General features: G+C 37.6%; 1 protein-coding gene across 2 annotated transcripts; it reads left to right on the top strand.

Moving 5' to 3' along the window:
- The first annotated feature begins 310 nt into the window (after positions 1–310).
- Positions 311–19338, top strand: TAB2 (TGF-beta activated kinase 1 (MAP3K7) binding protein 2). Of its 2 annotated transcripts, none has more exons than XM_062641890.1 (6): positions 311–549; positions 5960–7469; positions 12942–13102; positions 13735–13828; positions 15136–15216; positions 17379–19338. In XM_062641890.1, the coding sequence occupies exons 1-6, from the start codon at positions 448–450 to the stop codon at positions 17522–17524; spliced, it is 2094 nt and encodes a 697-aa protein (XP_062497874.1). In that variant the 5' UTR covers positions 311–447; the 3' UTR covers positions 17525–19338. The 2 variants fall into 2 exon arrangements, with proteins under 2 accessions (XP_062497874.1, XP_062497875.1); XM_062641891.1 differs by lacking the exon at positions 311–549 and adding an exon at positions 5382–5793.
- The last annotated feature ends 1409 nt before the right edge of the window (positions 19339–20747 follow it).

The following is a 20747-nucleotide window of genomic DNA, read 5'->3' on the forward strand; positions in this document are numbered from 1 at the left end:
ATCCTGATAGTAAACAGTAACAGGGATGGTAAAGGTAAGAATGTGGGTACACTCAAAAGCTGAATGAACACTATCTTCCTTTTTTTTTTGATGTGGACTTCTTCATGTTTACTTGTAATTTAAATAAGTAAAAATGCTGTTCTTGAAACTGTGAGTTTTAATACTTTGATAAGACAAGTAATATTTTTTTTTTTTATTATGCATATATTTTATGTCAATATAAAAACCCAAGACAGAAGGAAACTGATCAGGAGATGTGTCAGTAATTTGGGCAGTGTGGGTTTTGGGATGTTTTTTTTTTTTTGTTAACATCAAAAGTGCCTACTTTTAGTGTCTTAAGGCTTTCCTTCCTCTTCCAGAAAATGCTGGGACAGAAGAGATGAGTACTCCCTTTACTAAGGCCTAAAACTGCCTGTCGAAAAACAATCCTGACCAGGCAATATACGAATGGCCCAAGGAAGCCAGCAAATTGATATTCAGGTTTTACATGACCTGCGACAGAAGTTTCCTGAGGTACCTGAAGGTGTTGTATCCAGATGCATGTTACAGGTCAGTGTTCTGTTAATGACTCCACAAGTAAGCAGTGTTGCTTATTTTAAGCATTATGTATGCGTGTCTCCTTTGAAAGAAGATATTTTTTCTATTTTCCTTTTTTGAGTGAGACAAATGTCACAGCCAATTTCTTTGTGTTAAATTGGCCTCTCTTTTTCCATGTCTAATCAAGGGTGGCCCAAGGTAAACCATCCTGTAAATCAGAGTGAGTATGGAGACTACCTACTCACCAATCAGTATGGTCGTGCCTTTTAGCCATCTCATGAGCCCCTAACTGTGGCAAAAGGAGGAATGCAAAGCCAACATGAGTCCAGCAGGGACAATTTAAGATTTTTATTTTTTTGGGGGGGGGGGGGGGAGGCGGGTGTTTGGTTGGGTTGTGTTTTTTTTTTATCACTTTGAGGGTCAAGGCAGATCCAGAAGCATCTTTGCTACCTGTTGTCTGTCAGGCTTCAAGGTAATTAGTGGACCCTTGCCTTACATGCAGGTTGCTCCCCCTGCTTTTTACTTACAGCTCCCTTGGTCTGCAGAGCCAGTGCTGTTAGCTTTAAGGTATCTTGTGCAGCAGGGAGCCTAGGAGCGTGATACAGACACACCAAGTTCTCAAAGTCAGCCTGAATCAGGCAGGACTGGGTGGTTGTAGCCTAGCATCCACTGTGTTAGACCTGCATGGATGTGGTGCACTGGTGTGCTTCTGCCCAGTGCTTCCCACTGCTTTGGCTGCCAGATGGGCTTCGTTCATTCTGTTGTAGCTTTGGAGTCCATGCTGTTAATCTATGGATTTCTGTTGGGCTTGGAAGTAACAAAGCATTTTTGACTGGCAGTGCAGTTAATGCAATGGCTATGGGCTGCCATATCATCAACTTCTACCTTCAGCAATCTGTTTTCTGTATTGCCACCATCAGAATACTTATGCCCATATTTTGTATCAGCTTCTGCTCTATAATATCATGTTAGTTACTTCTGCAGATAAATTAATATGCTCATCCAAAGTCTGGTACCTTGAATACCTGGGGTTAACAAGTGCTGATAGACTTACTTAGCTATGTTGCTTAAACATGTTTGCTTTGCGTTTTCCAGCGATCACAAAGCATCCTTACTGATTGGATTTTTTTCATTATCTAAGGTGTTCAATCTTTGAGTACTCTGGATAATGAGAGGGTTCATATGGATAATGAGAGGGTTCATATTCATATGGATTATCGGTATACACAACTTGATTAGAAAAAAGACATTCCCAGAAGATTTTCCTTGAGTTCCCAGAAGCTAGCAGTCTCTGGACTATGGCTAGGACATCTGTGGTTATGATGCAACATTCTTTATATCATAATTGCTTGTCTTGGGTTTTATATGTACTTTTATTTATAAAATACATATATGTATATACTTACGTGTGTATATGTAGTCATATATACCTGCATCCAAACACAATGTTTTTTAGTTAGGAGTTAGAAGTGTGCCAATTTAATGTTCATATTTTCAAGACTTTCTCATGCCTCTTCATTTGTACTAGAGTAAAAAGCTGTGAAAAGTGCAGTTCTTTGAGAGAATTGCCTTTTTACTTGCAAGAGAGCAAAATTCAGGGCTCATTAGGTTCTAAGCTTTCCCACACCCTTTCTCTCTAACTGTTTAGCTGAAAAGAGAACCAGCCTATAAATTGCCAGTATTTGTTTTCAGGATTGTACACTGCCATTTTATTAGTTCTCTGTAGGATTAATCTAATTCTCATACTACAAGTATAGTTTTGTCCTTCAAACGTGAGAACTGGTTATTGAGCAAGATCAATGGACTTGACAGAGTGAATACATCAGAAATTTAAAACCTCTCAGCTCTTGAGAGATTCAGTAGTCTTCATAACATTGAATACAGTGGACGATTTATATTTTCATATATATACACACATATATATATTAAAAAGAGCCTTTATCTGTGAAGAAAAGAGACTGTGCAACCCATACTTTGACAGATTAGAGAAGGGTTCAGATGTTGAGGAATTGTTTTAGGTCTGCCTTCATAAGAGGATCTTTCAAAAATGCCATAGTATAATTAATGTTCCATATATGCAGTATTATTACACTAACTCATTACAGTGGGAAAGCTACCCTTTTGCTCTTGTTGTTGACTGAGAGCTTCTAAGACCCACCAGTAAAATCCTGTCATGTTGGTTCTCTGAAATTTCTTGAGCTCTGATTTCTCTGAATCAGTGTCTTCTATGAACTACCGTAGCTTCTAGCTATGCTGCTCCTCTGAGATAGGGGGGAGTTTTTTAGGTTTGGTTTTTTTTGTTTGTTTGGTTGGTTTTGTTAAAAAAGAACCTAATGTGATCTTGTTAAACCAAGAAATTTTGTACTTTGACTGGTGGTGAAGATTGGAAAGCAGAATTTGACTACTTTTGCATGTGTTTACAGTACTGCTGGAACAGTGTCAGAATATTCTAGTTCCTGTAGTTGAGCATAGTGGAAGGAATTTCCGAAAAACGCAGTAATGTGGTTTAGGTCAAAGATAAGTACTTAAGGACAGTATCAGGTATAAGAAATGCTGTGTTTACCTTGATGCGTCAGGTGAAGCATCTTGTCTGGGTGAAATTATTTTTGAACTTATTATGTTCCAGGAGAGAACCTGAAAGAGTTTAAGCAGTTACGCAGTTTGGAATTGGATTGGCAAGAGGCTTTTTTAACAAGAAAAGTTTCTTCAGATCACCATGAACTGTGCAGGAAAACTACACAGATCCTTAAAACTACACAGATCCTTCAGTCCTCTTCCTTCTATTTTTGTTTTTGTTTGGGTTTCTTTGTTTTTTTGTTTGTTTTGGTTTTTGTTCCTTTTTTTCTCTTTACTAAACACTCTCAGCTTATTTTTAAAGGAAGGCTTATAGCATTATATGCTTATAATGAAAATCTTGAGAATAACAGAGGCACAGATGTCTTAAGATGATTAGCCCACTGTTGAAATAGCTGAACAGTATCTAGTATACTGAAAACAGAGGACCACGAAAAAATCTAATAGGATGAAAACTGTATTAATTTAGGGAATGAAGTTTTATTGTTTTCTTGGGCTGACAGCACTGAATGTTCTTGAAAAGTTTTGCATCCCTCCATTCTTCCCAACAAGCCTTCTGCATTTGGCTCTCCCCTTCTCGTTTAAGGGAGTCACTGCAGTGTCCCTAGTCTGTGGACATTGTCCCCTTTTGTTCTTTTTTGTGTCTGGAGCATTCTGTAAGTACCTGCTCCTCAAGTCTGCGTACTCTCCTTGCTTCCTCATTTCTCTCCAGCATTCTTATTCATTCTTTTTTTTTTTTTTTTTTTTCCTCTTTCAGGATGGCATTTTAAACTCAACTGGGACATGGGCAGAGCTAACATGAGGGGTATTGTTTTGCTGGAATATGCTCAGTTCTGCTGTCAACCGATTCTCTGATCGATAAAGAGCTAGAAGTGGTTGAAACTCTGCCTCTGCCAGCCAGAAGATGCCAGGGGTTTCATGTGCCCCTGTTTCCCCTTTGTGTGCTCCAGTTTGCTCATTGATGTCACTGAAATTTTTGGAATTGATTTGATGCAGTCTTAAAAACAAAAAAAAAAAAAAAAAAAATGTCCAAAGAAATGCATTCAAGCTGAATGTTAAGGGCCTTGCAAGCTTGGCCTGTTTCTTTTTGGTTTGGTATTTTTGGCCTTTGTTAGTAATTCACTTAAGTTCACCCAAAATCATCCTTTAAGATCTTTCTAGCTTATTTTTATGTGACACCCTATCTTTTTGCCTTTTCTGGCTCCCTTTTTCTCCCGCACAACAAATACAGGACTGTTTTTTCTTACCTTTTCTTACCCACTGTTGCGTCCATGTGTGATTCCGTTCTTCATTACTAATTTCATTTGATTACTTTGTCCTCTGGTGCTTATTCCAAACTAGAACTGATAGGCATAACCATAATCTTGACCTATTTTCGTATCTCTTGAGGTTTTTCTGCAACAATCTTAATATACAACTGGTTAGTTAGATAGCCTCTATGGAATCCTGTTACTTTAAAAGTTTTGTGGCTGGTTTTTTTGGTGGGGTTTTTTTTTTATTAATTCAGAACTGCATCTGGCCTGTATGAGCACATGGTTTTGGGTTTGTGGGTGGAGTTTAGCCCTGTCCCTCTTCCACTTCTGTTATGCCAGTCCTTTTTTTTTCTTTTTTAATATGCAAGTTAGAGACAGCCTTGCTATATCTTCACAACACGCTTATGACCTCTCATCCTGGTTGAAGGATTAGAACTACTGTCCACTACTTTAACAAAAGTAACTTGATACAAAGCATTTGGCATAGATCAGTTCATCTTGCTTGTGTTATTCTTTAACTAACTGATAATGTTGCTGCTTTGCATATGCATTCTTCTTAGTACCTGTTTCTGTGTGCTGGATGAATCTGACATCTATTTAGTTTTAATGTCTGGGCCTCAATAGGTGCTTTTCTGGCTAAAAGTATTAACCTTTATTTCTTGGTGGTAGGGGAAAGTTCTGTCAGAAAAGTAATATGGACACAGTATTAAGAAATTACCCCACTGATGCATGTTCACTCTTCTAAAAATCCTTATGTAGGAAACTAAATTGGGAAAATCTGAGTACAGTATTACTAAACCTGGAAAAAGAGGAATCAGCGATTTTCTTCTGAAATGTTTTAAAAAAGCAAATTAGCTGGGTTGGTTTTGTTCTAAGTCATCCTGTTCAAGGTTTTAAGTGCCATTGTACAAATGTAAGTATTTAAGAGCTTTGCGAGCAGTGGTGTCAAATGAAACTACAAATGTCCCCTGGCTTTTCCATTACTCATTACATCTTGCAAAAGAGTAATCCTGCTGCGTTTGTATACACTGAGTTTTTACATTTCTTCTGAAGTCATGTACAACACCTTGGGCTGGCATTTTGCTTCTCTGCGTAAGATTCACTTTCCAACAGGCGGTAATGCATAACTGCTATTGAAGTGTTTGGGAAAAGACTTAAACATTTATTTTGGTTTTTGTTTTTAAGTTATTAACCAGTAATACGTAGGTGCTGTGTATCCATTTTCTGTCATTTCACCCCTCAAACCATAGACTTGGTCATTGCTGAAGATTGTTCTGAAACTGAGAAGGAATAGCAAAAGTACTCATCCAAGGTGTGTCATACGGTATGGTGTTAGCTTGTCAAGGTCCAAGATCTCCCTGGAATTGCTTCAGCAGCAGTGCAGACCTCCCCCGTTGGTACCAGTGCCTGAGTTGCTGTTCTCAAAATAGTAAGGTTCACATGGAAGCCCTTTGTGCATGTTTAGCAGCTATGCTAGCCAGCCACCTAAAACTTTCTAGTTTATGTTGTTAATTTTTCAATGATGATTGGATGCATATGTATCCAATTGTGATGGTATTGTATCAGTAATGTCAAACTTTCATCTTCTTTTATAGAATAACAATAATTTGGATGCCTGTTGCGCAGTTCTCTCTCAGGAGAGCACGAAGTATCTCTACGGTGAAGGAGACCTAGGTTTTTCTGATGATTCTGGGATTCCTGGACTACGAAATCACATGACATCTCTTAATTTGGATTTGCAGTCACAGAATGTGTATCATCATGGAAGAGAAGGAAGTAGAATGAATGGAAGTAGGACTCTAGCTCACAGCGTTAGTGATGGACACCTTCAAACCAACCAGTCCAACAATGAACTGTTTCATCAGGAACCACAGACAGCACCTGCTCAGGTTCCACAAGGATTTAATGTCTTTGGGATGGCTAATACAGTTAGTACTTCTAATCCAGGACAGCATCTTGGATTTCACCTAGGCAGCAAAGGAGTATCTAACTTGTCTCAACAAACACCCAGATTCAATCCCATTATGGTAACTTTAGCCCCAAATATTCAGCCTGGTCGCAATACCCCTACGTCTTTGCACATACATGGTGTACCTCCTCCTGTACTTAACAGTCCACAGGGAAATTCTATCTATATTAGGCCTTACATCACAGCTCCTAGTACCGCTCGACAGACACAGCAGCAGCCAGGCTGGGCATCTCAGTTTAATCCCATGCACCCTCAGCAAGCCTACCAGCCTTCACAGCCAAGTCCCTGGACTACTCTTCCTACATCCAGTACTACGCCACATACCTCATCGCAACACTCAACGCAGTCAAATCAGCAAGGCCACCAGACTTCTCATGTCTATATGCCTATCAGTTCTCCTACTACTCCACAAGCACCTATGATTCACTCATCTGGTAGCTCACAATCCTCTGCTCATAGCCAATACAACATTCAGAATATATCCACAGGACCTCGCAAAAACCAAATTGAAATCAAACTTGAACCACCACAAAGAAACAGTTCTTCTAAGTTGCGTTCAACTGGCCCTCGCACCTCCACTACTCCCTCTTCCCTCAACAGCCAGACATTAAGTAGAAGTCAACCCACTGTTTACATATCGGCCAGTCCTCCAAATACTGATGAAGTGATCACACGCAGTCAGCCCAAGGTCTACATTTCAGCAAATGCCACAACAGGAGATGATCAAGTTGTGCGGAACCAGCCCACTCTTTTCATATCAACAAATCCTGGAGTATCTGCTGCTTCTAGGAATATGTCTGGTCAAGTAAGCATGGGTCCTGCATTTATTCATCACCATCCACCCAAGAGTCGAGCAGTGGGCAACAGCACCACTGCAACCTCTCCTCGAGTGGTGGTTACGCAGCCTAACACAAAATATACTTTTAAAATTACAGTTTCTCCAAATAAGCCCCCTGCAGTTTCTCCAGGGGTTGTGTCCCCAACCTTTGAACCTACAAACCTTCTAAACCTTCCTGATCACTATGTTGAACCAGAGGGTATCCAGCATCTTGCTGACCCTGTTTTAGCACATGTGGATAGGATCAGTGATGCACGGAAATTGAGTATGGGATCTGATGATGCTGCCTACACGCAAGGTAATATTCTTAATATAAATAGTAGAGATTTCAACAAGGTAGTCAATTCAGTATGTAGATTATGGAACAGGAAACAGTTGATAACCTTTGTGAATGTTAATATAGTGTCTTCAACTAGCAAAATAAAAAAGCTTTATAAGCATAGATTTCTTTTTATGGTAAAGACATGTAACTGAATACTTGGAGATAATTCTGTTTGTCTTAAGTAGATATGTTATCTGTATAATGAAGTAGAGTCACAGTGTTTTATTTTTTATGTTGTTCTGAAAGAAACATCTAAACTTGTTCTATTTGTCCTGACCATTTAAAGTTACCAGTCTACTGGCAGATTTTTTAATCGTTTGAGATACTGTTTCCACTGGAAAATGTTCCCATTTTTTTCCTTTTTCCGAGTGTTACTTAAGAAGGAAGAAAAGCAGACTTCAGAAGAAATTAGTGGGATGAAGTGTTGGCTTCCTTGTTTCCTAATGCGTGCCTGGCAATAATATGCTTAAAGTCTTGATACTTACTTCTGTTATGTTCTAAAATGTGAGAAGGAACACTGCGCCAGATAAAGCTATTTTAAAGAATCAGTGGTGATGGGGAGAGTAGAACTTAGAATACATGATACAGCAGCTCAACCTGTTAATCTTTTTCTTCTGTTTTCATGGTTTTTGCATGCTTTTATTGCCAACTTGATGGTTTATTAACCCTCCTGTATAAAGATGTTTTTGTATAAAGACGTTGAATGAGCCTTAGGATATTTAAGCAGTATTCACGATAGGTTGTCAAAATAATTTCTCTTTGACCTTATTGGTTTTCTTTGGATATGGCAAACAATTCAGCATTAAAAAATTGGCTTGTTCCATGACCACTGTAAACATTCTTCAGATTAATTTAGCCATTTTGTTTTGTAGAAGTATAGTGATCAGGACACTAGAAGCCTGGAGTGCATCCTGAGCAATGAAGTAAATCAAAAACCAATTACAGTTTGTGTGCTGCTTCTGGATATTATGTTTTACAATCATTGAAGAATTAAAGAACACCAGAAAATGATTTGTCTGTAGAAAAGCAAAACAAACTGCCCTCCAGAAGCACTATTCCCTTTTCTTACTCAGACGGGAGGCTTGACTGGCTGTTTAGTCCTAGAAGACTTTTAGGGACCCAGAAATTAAGCAATTGAAATATTTTCCTTAGGCTCTATCTAAACACTCTTCTAGATCATGAATTTGCTTCATGCATTCTGCATTTTAGATATTTGTTGGGGAAGGGTGTCCCTTTCTCTTGTTCTTTCATTCTGATGGGACTGACTTCTACCAGGTCTGTTTCATCTCTTGTACACTGTGCATGCAGTCATATGTTGAATAGTGAAGCTAAACAATTATTTTCATGGTGCTCGTTCTGTGTATAGCTTTCCATCTCTGTAATGGGCAGGCATCCTATTAAGAAAATACATAACTGTATAATAAAATCCTTAGGTTGATGTTTTCATACTAGGGAGCTTCAGTCCCTCAGTTCAATCCTACTTGGCTTTTGACTGTCTTTTTCATATTTTCTTTGTCTTGGGGAGGGGATGGCATGCATAGTTCATCGTTGGTACCACCTATATGTATGTATGTGGATGTACATGTACTTAACACTTCTTGCCACTGTTTTTAATGTAAAAATGTTAATTGGTAAACTAGTTTAGTAACTAAATATTTTGCACAGTTCTTGCTTTGGTTTCTTAGAGCTTTTTAAAACATTCAGAAAGAAAAAAAGCCACAGGAAACAAATTTCTTAAAATCCTAACCAGTCCTTGTAGATGTCTTAAAAAAAAAAATAACTACTTGAATGAGGTACAGCTGTGCCCCATCCTCCAATTACTTCATGTGATCTAAGAATAAAATACAGAATTATATTTGTCTTTGTATCAGGCCCCACTCTTAAGCAATGTTCTCTTAAAATTAAATTTAAAGAGTATTGGAAAGGGAGAACAAAACCAAAATCAGTGTGAACTTTTGAAATCGCATATTAAATTACTGAGTTTGTGTAGCTTTAAATACAGGTTTTGAAAATGTGCACAAACTTAAGTGTGTCCTGAATCTACTGCCACAGAACAATTGCAGTGCCAGAATTCCCCTTTCCTCCAGATTTGGCAAACTAAGAAATTTCAGACATTGATAGGCCTGTAGAATAGGGTGAAATCATTGTGTTCCTAGATTAGATGTTTTTCCCCTTAGAAGCACAATAACGAAAGACGTGCTTAAGTAGTAATTGTTTAAAATTCAGATTCACAGAGGCTTCAAGAAAACAATTACGCATACATTTTCAAACTTGCAAGTATATTTAGTGCCTGATTGAGTAGGTATCAAGGAAGAAGTGAACTTTTGTCCTCCAGACTTTCATGCTCCCTGTAATTACAATGATTTACAGCCTTTTTGTGGAAAACGTGCACTTTGAACCTCAAAGGAAGCAGTGGCATCTGCCAGAGCACTGAATCGTGCAGTTCTTGCCAAGCTGCTGAATGTGGACAGAAGCTGAAAAAATTAAATGTGCATAATACTCTGTTTGCACATAATTAAAAAGCTGAACATAAAATATGTTCTGGTTGCAGTACAATAATGACGAGTTGAGAAGGCAATTTTGTACTTCTTTTCTGGGGCGATTCCAGGAAATACCTTCTTTTTAAGGATGTCCAAATAAACAGGTGCAAGCCTGAGACTTTCTGGCTCGCATTCCAGGTTAGCCTATGTAGGGTAACCTTGGTGTGCCTGTGCTGCCCACATAGGTTGAATCCCCTTCCTGCAAGAAGCACAGGATTATCAAAAAGACCATTAAATATGTCCTCATGGTCAGTCTAAACTAGATCTAGTAGCTGAATTGTATTAGATTCACACATCAGTGCAGTTTCTTCTTAATGTTTTTGCTTGATCTGATCAACACTAGAGGGAGCTGAATACTTAAATTGCTGGTTTCCATTAATACCACAGTGGGATATGGAGAGATTTCATCTTCCGCACCCTATTTTTTCCTACAGCTGCCAAAATGGTATTTAGGCAAAATTACTAAATTGTATGTGAAAGCCACCACTTAAACCAGTGTCTTGCCAGTCCCCTATCCAAGTTATTTTTAATAGAAGTGTTGCGTAGCAATATCAAGGGATTTTTCTTTAATCATAATATTAATTTTGTAATGAGTGTGTTTAAAATCGTTTGGGATTTAAAATTATAAAATGATAGTAACATGGCTACTAGGAGAATAAATTGGATCGTGCCTGGAAAGTGATGTGAAAATGGAGAGCATGTAGTAGTGCTGTTGGGCATCCATCAGTGCCTTCCTATGCAGTTCCATAATGACAGTTTAATAAATCACAGAAATGGGGAGTTGTGGGGTTTTTCCCCTTTACAAGAATAGGTTTAAAAAAAAAACATGCAGAGTGGGGAGTGTCTTGCTCATTAGTCTATTCTTGAGTCCATGCCATATGTCCTAGAGATACGCTGGTATCAGCCTTCCTCGCTTACGACCTCCAGCATACTCGTTGCTCACCAGCATCCGTAGTTGGATGGGTCTGAAGAGCTCTGAGTCTGGTCAGTAGAGCACAGCTATGCTGCTGCAGGTCAGATACCAATGACCTGGCCTTTGAACAGTTGCCTCAGCAGTAATACCAAGGCAGTGGAAATAGAAGAGACTATCTAAAAGTAGAAATGAAGTGTAGAAAAAAAAGAGCTTGTACTCTTCTTACAAGACTAGAGGTAAAGTAGTCTTTGATTTCCTTTCTTTATAGTTGCAGCTACATTTGTAACTTCTGGAGTTCATAACTGAGAAAAAGTTCTTCCAGTTGTTTGAATTCGTAAAAAGGTTTTCAAGAGGAGAGGTTGTCTTTTTAGATTACTGACCTGATGATTCCAAGTCTTCAACAAAAATCTTTGTCTTGGGATTTCAGTTACGAAATTTTTATATCACATATGAGCACAGCTGCAACTTTAGCTATATTATGACTATGTGGCTACCACGAAGGTTTATGCAGATAAAATTGAACAAAAATAAGCAGAAGATTAAGCAGCTTTGTTGTTTGTCAAAAGTATCTTTTGAACACGTGACTCAAAAGCCTGGCCTGAATCTCTGTAAGGCCTTGCAGTTCTGTAACGCTGTACAAAAATAGTTTGGCATGGTTCCTCCTCTTGAAGAACCTCTGGAAGACAAAAATATGATGTGTGAATGAATGAACAGGCAGGAAGTGCAACAGAGGGCAGTTCTGCTTGCCAAATATGTGGAAAGTTACCTCTTTTGATGTGTGCTTTTTTTTTTTTTTGCCTTCTTTTTCCCCCTCTGCTACTACTGAGGAAACTTAACCAAGCAAACTTAAGTGCTTCTCATATTTTGGTACCTGAAAGAAATCATGATGAACATTACATTCCAGCCAGAGTCTGCTTAAATACTTCATGAGGCAAATTCAGTCTCTTTAAAATACCTTGTTATTGCTGCTACTTTATAATTTCCACAGTGCTATAAAAGTATCCATGGTCTATGAAGCTGATCCCAGTTTATATTAATTAATAATTTAATGGATGAATTAATAGCTGTGCAGAAGTTGAAATAATTGTTGCATTTATTTAATGAAATACTTTTTCATTTTTATAGGTGATTATTGCTTTGAGCAGTGTTATCTGCTCACTTGACAATATTTAATAGTATATCTACCTTTAATGAAATGAACCCCTTAGTTTGTATAAAATTGATTTCATCTGCTGATACTTACATTCTTTATATCTTTAAAAAACCTGTGGTTTAAATGATAACTTTACCATTTCTAAATTAGGTCTCCTCATGCCATTTTCTTTAAAAATAGTAGGCAGTGTTAGGAATTAGAAGCTGAAGTAATGGTTCTGCACCATTCAGAATAGTTCAGGGATAAAATGGCATACAGTCCGGCCTCTGTGATGACTATAACTGATGTTTGCCAGTGGTATTGCCTGTAGTACTTTCTGGTTTAGTTTCATGTAGTGTCTCCTGCTATGGCAAGAACAATTTGTTATATTCAAATCCAAGTAGCAATAAAAATCAAAACCTTAGATGCGTATCTAGCATATGTAGTGTTCTTTGTATTGTGGCCATCTCTCTGAAATCCTCTTCATTCTATCTGTTTTACAATGTTTGGGTGAATGTAATGCAGGGAAACATTTGTTACTGTTTTCTGGTAGTCATGCTTGTAGATTCGTTTGATTCTTGGAAGAGACTTTTACATATTACACCTAAATTTTGCATGGTCATCTGTTACGGTGTATGACTTTCTCACTGTATTTGCTTGTTGCCTGTAGTTGATTTGTGCTGTTTTCAGAAATGCAACACTTTGCGTCTTACGGCAGATATTTTCTTGTGAGGAGAATGGAAGAGCAATCTCTAACAATTTTTTGTCTGTATTTTCCCAAAAGAATACTAAATTTCATCTTTAGTTTATGTTGCCATGTGAAGAATAATAAGGTAGATAAAGTGGGACTTTATGTATTACAGCTTTACTGGTACACCAGAAGGCCAGGATGGAGCGACTTCAGCGAGAACTTGAGATTCAAAAGAAAAAGTTGGATAAACTAAAATCAGAGGTCAATGAAATGGAGAATAATCTAACACGAAGGCGACTGAAAAGATCGAATTCTGTATCCCAGATTCCATCAGTAAGTTGAAACACCTGTAGGCTATAAACCTAAACCACAAGTGTGGTCTGTCACATTAAATTAAGGGAACAGTTGCTCATATATTGACAATATACTAATGACAAGTAATACAGCTAGAATTAAACCAGTAAGCAGTGTAGTTTAGAGTAAACACTAAATATGCATTATTGAACCATAGCCTTTCAGTTCACTAGTTGCTTTTTGAAGTGTTGCTTTTAAAGACAGTCACAAAAGATTTGACCTGGTAGTCCTTCCTAATGTTTCAGACTACAAATTAATACTCATACTGCTTTCCACGCAGAGTACTTTTTAGTGTTCATGCATATACCAATCTCAGGGAAACTGCTTAATGCACCAGTTTGCAGTGTCAGATGAGCCATTGACCTGGTGGACCGTTGGCACTGTCGTGGCCACAATCTGGAGTCATTCAGTCAGCTCTGAAATTTGATGAGAGAAGAATTCAGTGGGTCTGAAAGCTTTGTGTAAGATAATGCTTGGATTAAAAGAAAGGTCATTATAAAGGAAAATTCTTTTATCTTCACTTCTGAAATAACTGGATGCTGTCTGCTTATGTGTGACTGATGACTGATAATGAAATGGAAAAATTTAACAGGCAGATTTATTTTTTTCAGCTGGAAGAAATGCAACAGTTACGAAGTTGTAACAGACAGCTGCAGATAGACATAGATTGCCTAACCAAAGAGATTGATCTTTTTCAAGCAAGAGGTACAGTATGTCTCAGTACATCAACAACTGTAAATACTGATTTATTTTTTTTCCCTTCATTCACTGTCTGCATGTAGAAAAGTCTCTGTTACAAATACACACTATATATGCACACTATATATATATATATATACACACACTATTTGCAAAATCATTACATTAGTTTGAGTGAAACCATGGAAGTAATTGTCTAAGCCTGGGTTTGTTTGGGTTTGTTGTTTTTTTTTGTTGTTGGCTTTATGATTTCCCTAATTCCACAGTCGTTCCTGTCTCCTACTTAGCTCAGAAGAAACTTGTGATGCTGTTTATTTCATAAACCCTGGGGTGGGAAATCTGGTTATTTGAGTATCAAAGAACAGTGAGAAGCTGTTTTCTGAATGATACAGCTATATCTGTGTGTCCATCTCTCTGTCTTCTTTCACTTTTTCTATATTGTATTCAGCCTCTCAAGTTAGCAAATATAAAGTACCATTGTAACTTCCAGTATACCCTCCTCCTGTTCTTGTCTGCAGGGACACAGTCTATTGGTCATGTGTGTGAAACTGAGACAGCTGAGCCAATTCAAGAGCTGCCAGCAAGAGGTCCCCTTCTCTGCCTGTTTCCCTCTCTTGCTACTTACTGTGACTCTGTGTTACCTTTTTAGACCTATTGCAGAGCTGATTCTGCTCCCTAGCCAAGCAGAAAATAAGAGCTTACCACAGCTGATCTGAGGGAGAGGCAAGGGAAGGGAGAACTGAGAAGGGGAAGGGACTAATGCTTTCCACTTTCATCAGAGCAAGCTGTTAGATCGCTATGAAGTTCTCCTTCAGACAGTGTACCTGCAGATAAGGGGAAAGTAGACAGGTGTACTGAATGTAAAAACTTGACCTTAAATAATATATTCAAACTGCATGTGATTTTTGTCTGTCTCTTACAGTAAATTGGAATTAGGAGTTCCTCTAGGTATAAAATCTAAGCATATATAATATGCTGTGTAGTAGATAGCACATCTCTTTCAGTAAGTTACAATTTAGACAGTGTCTCAGGTAAAATTTACTAATAAAATGCTGTTAAATATTTAGCAGAAAAATATATTTAAGGAGTTTGTGCTACTGGATTCTATTTCTGACTATTGAATATTTTGGGCAGTAAGTTTCTTCAAGTGTATTTTTGACATTGGTAATATCTCACTCAGGTCTGTATTGACACCCTGATTTAAAAGGTAATAAGTGAGTAATAGTACTATTTCAGAATTGGTGCCAAAAAAAACCTGATATGCTTTCCTACCCAAGCTTATTTTTAAGACTGCTGTACTTTTTTATTTTTAGGACCACATTTTAATCCCAGTGCTATTCATAATTTTTACGATAATATTGGATTTCTTGGTCCGGTTCCACCAAAACCCAAAGGTACTGTACTGGTAAAATTTGGATTTAATACTAATATCCGGTTTGCATCTAATACCAGGTTGCATTTTATGAAACTAGTTTAAATGTTGATTATGAAATAGATTACTTTAAAGGCATATGAACCTGACATTTTACCTGTATTGGCAGTAAATATGCTTCTGTTTGCTGGTTTCCTCTCTATTCATGTATTCAGGAAAGAAATATATTAAATGGGGTACATTTAAAGATGGATAATATGTTGGGGGGTATTTTAGGTAAATGGAAGCATACATTTTATTTTTTCTTCTAAATGAGAGCATGGGATACATAGCTTAGGGATGAGTGAAGCTCATTTAGATAACTTCAAAATTTTCTTTGGGGAAAAGTAGATTTATTTACACGTTCCAATAACCCAGTTTGGTTACCCTGACTTTCTGGGTACTGTACAATTTTTCTTAACAATTTACATAAAAGCCTTCTCTGAGTATTGTTAAATACAGTTTTACATAGTTGATGATGAAAGGAATGCTGCCCAATAGAGCAGTCAGTATTGTTGAAATTATCAGTCTGTCTTGAACACTGTTTTGCACTTTTTCTTGCCCTAATGGGAGGTCAAATACAGTCATTACCTCGTGTGTTACCCAAAGCAGAGAATGAAATCAACTTGTTTGCAACATTTCATACTATGACCTATAAACAGACCACCAAATGAAATAGATAATCCACTCGTTTCTGTCTAGTCTTTCTGTCCAGGAAGTTCTCCACATAATATATGTGTGTGATTGGTCCTTGTAGTGTGCAGGTAACCGTTGTTACAGAATCGCACTTTGTGTATTTCTAGCCATTCAGTATGGTTTAGATAAATTGTACTTTTTTTTTGACCTCCAGACTGTTTACAGCTCCTCCAAACTGGTGCTCTTCTTCATGCTTTATAAGGTTGCTTTTGCCTTCCATTATCTAAGCTGTTAATGAAAATACTGAGTAAAGTTACATCCACACGTAGTACTTTTAGACAAACTTTACAGCTGAACCATGAAGAATTTATCATGTTTTGTCAATTACAAAGTTCCCTTTGCATTAAATAAAACCTAACCTATCAAAGAAGAAAATTAAAATTAATTTTCTGTGGCTACCTAATATTTGCATTGACTAATCTTCTGAGAACTCACAGATTTAGGTGTTTAACTATTTGGTACAACCTAGCTTGAAAATGCAAAGTTAACCCTGACTGGTTTATTAACCTCTGACGTAACTCTCATTCTTTCTTTCTTAAAAAACATTGCTATTGTATCTTAGTCTTTTGTTAATTTTAACTGAATTTTCAGTTCATTTTAAGTTTCAGTTTAGCTACAATATAAGCTGCAACTTAAACCAGATTTAACCACTGTTGACAAGAGAATGAAAAATACTTCCTTTTGCAGTTGTGATCAATACCATTGTACTTCCTGAAACCGTTGCTGTCATTCTGCAGCAGTTGCAGTTGGCTACTTGCTAATGAGATGTTCTCCGGTTGAAATAATTGGCTAAAAGACTTTGTTGCAGTTACCTAAACTGAGAACCCTTAACTTGAGAAGTTGATCTTCTTTATTTCCCTCTCCCATATTTTCTCTTTTCATCTTCTGTCTTTTCAGATCATGCAAAAAGATTCACTTGTATGCTTGGGGGGGATTACTCTAGAGCGTAACAGGCCTAGGCACTGATTTTCACTTTTGTGTATTTGCCTGCCTATTTGTTTTAGGGTAGAGCCGCGTATATTCATTCTAGGTTCTAAATGTTAAATATATCAAAAGGTTACAGACCACTTCTTGACTTAATGAATTTTAGACTGCTCCGCAGACCTCAGACTACTAAATCTTGTGCATGTTTCCTGTGCTGATTAATTTCTACAGTTTATCTCCTTTACATGCAACAGCTTTGAACTGAGACCAAAAGGGAAGAAAGCAGAGGGAAGGGATGTGAAATTTGCTTTTTATAGTTTCACCTTGTGCCTTTTGGCTGACTTACAATCAAGCTGTAGTCAAGGGGGTGGTAAAAAGCTGCCTCTGTCACTTGCAATAACTGTGCTGTTCTCAGAGGAGCAAGATAGTTCTCAGTTACTGAAAAGAAAAAAAAAAATCATCTCAAAATTCTTTCCATGCTGTTCTTGGTTAGTAACTGCTTATCTTATCTCTTTCATGTCACAGATCAGAGGTCCATTGTGAAAACACCAAAGACTGTTCCAGACACGGATGAAGATGAGGGAGCTCAGTGGAGTTGTACTGCCTGTACTTTTTTAAATCATCCAGCCTTAAATCGCTGTGAACAGTGTGAAATGCCCAGGCATTTCTGAGCCAACAGGCTCATTGCTTTCTGTAAAACCATAGCAAATGTTACAAGGAACTATCCAGTCATTGGGGGGTGGGGGGGGAGGGCAAAAAAAAAGCATTTATGCGTAGGATTTTGTAAAATTGAAGGTGTGACAAGATGGTATTTTGCTAATGTTAAATGTCAGCCCACAGAGCTAGTAATACCTCAGTGTTGTGTCACAGGCAGTTGAAATCAATCGGCTGAAAGGTAATCTGCTGGAAGACTCGGTTGCCAGCTGCCTAAACCATGTACAGTATTACCAGTATCCCAGTAACACACTCCAGCGCTTGGGTGTTGCCCATTCTCTTCTCTGCCCCGATGTCACTACTGAATTTTGACAGGGGAAAGGAATAGAGTGCTAGTGTTTTTGTTTTCAGAGCTTTCAGTGGAGCACTACATGCACAGAGGAGATCTAAAAAGAACAAGGTTTAACTGTGTAAACTGCTTGCTGCCATAATAGTGCCTTCGATAAAGGGAAGAACTTCACAAATCAGTGGTACGTTCTGCCTTCCCTGAAAACATCTCTGTGAAGCCAAGTACAATCACATCTAAAGATGAAAAGGAAAAACTGCATGCGTTGTCTGTACAATACACACAGTGAAATACCCCAAAGCTTTTTCCTACTGTACATAGCTCTAGAGCCTGCTTTAAGTGATTTCTTTTCTTCACCTTTATTATTTTCTTGTACTTCTGTATGTATAGTATAATAGTCTTTTTGTTAACTTTCTTTTTTTTTCTTTAAGTGATTAAGCACGATCATGTCCCATTTTTTTAAGCTTTTATCTGAAAGAAGCAATGCCTTAAAATAAGAGCATTAATAAGAAACTATGCACAAAATAGCTTTCCTCTGCTCATTCTGTACATTGCTCTTGTAAATGCTGATGATCTGTGAAGACCTGCAGATGCAGCGTGGTAAAAGTTGGAAGAGTTATGCATATAGTTCACTCTGTACACTGAGTTTTACGGTGGGTGACACAAGGTAGCATTTTGTCTGGTGTGAGGAAACTTTGTACTAAGAAACTTTCAACCCACCAACAGATCGGCATCCGATTTAAGCTTGCTTCATCTGCTGGGTATCTTGCAGACTCTTGAAGAGAAACTCGTTGGGGAAGTACGTACAGTGCCAAAATCAACAGCAGCAGCATCGTACAGCTTTGTTCAAGGACTTTAAATGCTTTCCTGTTTTGGCAGCCGGTTTCTAAACCTGACTTTGTGGTGAAGTCTCATATTTATAGAAAACAAGGATAGCAATATTTAGGACAACTGAAATAAAGGCTGGAAAAGAGAAATCAAACAGACTTGAACACTGAAGCAACCTCAAGCATCTCTTTATTTTGATGATCTATTTTTTTAAAGAAAATATTCACATGATCGGGGATGTATGTAACTGAAATCAAGAAAATGGAATTCCAGTTCAGTATGCATGAAAGATGGCACGCAAAGAATGATGTAGCAGCACTTAGCGTGAGGCTGGAGGGAGTGCTAATAATGTAGCAAGAGACAAAGTAGACTGTCACCCACTGTAAACATTTGCCAGTGGACACTTTTGTTAGGAATTTTACAAGTGATCTATGTGAATGCACAGAGGCCTTTGTTTTGAAGGCTTTGCTTTTTTTTTTTATGTGGGAAGAAAATGCCAATCCCAGGTAATTAGGCAGTAGACCCAAAGCACTTGCATTCAATGCATTTTGTTTATAAAATGAGGCCTTGTTTTTCAGCTTCATCTGCAGTTCTATGTGAAGATTGACAAATCAGTTTTTACCTGTTTATTAATAAAACCTAATTTGGATATCTTGAGTTGATGGTTTTGTGATTTAGCTGGGTAAACTGCCTTTGTAACAGATAAGTTATTTATAAAAATTAAAAAAAAAAAGAATTATATTCTAATGTTTGGGTTTGTGATTTGTTTGCTTTTCCCATGCTGTGGAGCAACACAATACTCAATGGAACAATAAGATTAGCAGTCTTGAAAGTAGGTTTTTCTTATTTTCTTATGACCAGAGATTTTATTTAAGCCTCTGTTTTGTTCACTCTTTCCTCCCATGCATTATTCTGTTTGATTCTAATTCAGTGACTGTTGTAAGAAATGTGTTCCAAAAAGCTGTACTGATAAAAACCATTCGCTTATTTATGAAGTAGTAAGCTAGATATGGGCCCTTTTTTACTTCATGCTTTAAGGGTTTATGATTTTTAAAATTTTTTTCAAATACAAAATGGGCAACCACTTTGTCTAAGGTATTAGATGATACAGAATATACTTTGTGTACTGTTAATATAAGTACAGTTTAATTATTAATATGGTTAAACTTTGTTTTGGTGCTATGTATATCACACTGTTACAAGATGTGGAGTGTTCTGGACTTGTCCTTCCCACTTGGTCTTGGTGTAGACAGACATCTGGTATGTGGAGTTGGGCTTTCCCGGGACACGGTCATTTTATGTAAAAGCCCTTCAGGAGACATCTATAAACAGATTAACTACATATCCAGCAAGAAACTTAGTGAATCAACTGGAGTGCCTTAATCTGCTGTGTGAAGAATATTGTTTGGAGCATGGAGGGCAACTGTATTTAAAAAGCAAACCAAAAACTCCAGTCAGCTGTCGGGTGAAAAAAACATGTTTGGGGGAATAGGTAAAATGGAATTCTGTTCATCATATCAAATATGTAACTGATCTTTTCCTTGCATTTATTTGTTTATTTTCTGAAAGTGGGGAAAAAAAAAACAACTTGCATCCTAGTTCCAGCTACTTATGCAGAGCCCTTGACACAGCACTCAAATACGCAATACTTTTTTTGTAAACTAGGTATATTTTAAAGTAGTCATCAGCATATAGTCACTTAGTGATAAAATGCGAATTCCAGTTTTGATACTTAATGAAATAGAAGAAGTAGTTTTCACTGGAAGTATGACTAAAGAATTACCTGCTTTGCACTTACATAAAATATTTTTATTGTCAAACAGCACAGTAACATAATGTCCTGGGTTCAGCAGTAGCAGTCATTTTTCCCCTTCTTGGTAGCTGGTGCAGTGCAATGTTTTGACTTTAAATGCTTAGAAAGCATTCTTGTGTCTGAGAATGTCTGTTTATAGCCGTCATGCTTTGCCAAGAAAGGTTGGGTGAGATGAACCCTGAGGTCCCTTCCAACCTTGTATTCTGTGATTAGTATGAGAATGTATTAGGCAGTGTTTTCAGTAACTGATCCT

This window comes from Pezoporus occidentalis, unplaced genomic scaffold (assembly GCF_034315485.1).
Source record: "Pezoporus occidentalis ecotype Australia unplaced genomic scaffold, CSIRO_AGI_Poc_V1 ctg7, whole genome shotgun sequence".
Lineage (NCBI taxonomy): Eukaryota > Metazoa > Chordata > Aves > Psittaciformes > Psittacidae > Pezoporus > Pezoporus occidentalis.

What these genes read in the sequence shown, in the direction of transcription:
- TAB2 (XM_062641890.1), top strand. Translation starts at nt 448, where the DNA reads ATGGCCCAAGGAAGCCAGCAAATTGATATTCAGGTTTTACATGACCTG. An exon ending in CTGTATCCCAGATTCCATCA is followed by an intron (nt 13,103 to 13,734) that starts GTAAGTTGAAAC and finishes TATTTTTTTCAG; the next exon opens with CTGGAAGAAATGCAACAGTT. An exon ending in GGTTCCACCAAAACCCAAAG is followed by an intron (nt 15,217 to 17,378) that starts GTACTGTACTGG and finishes TTCATGTCACAG; the next exon opens with ATCAGAGGTCCATTGTGAAA.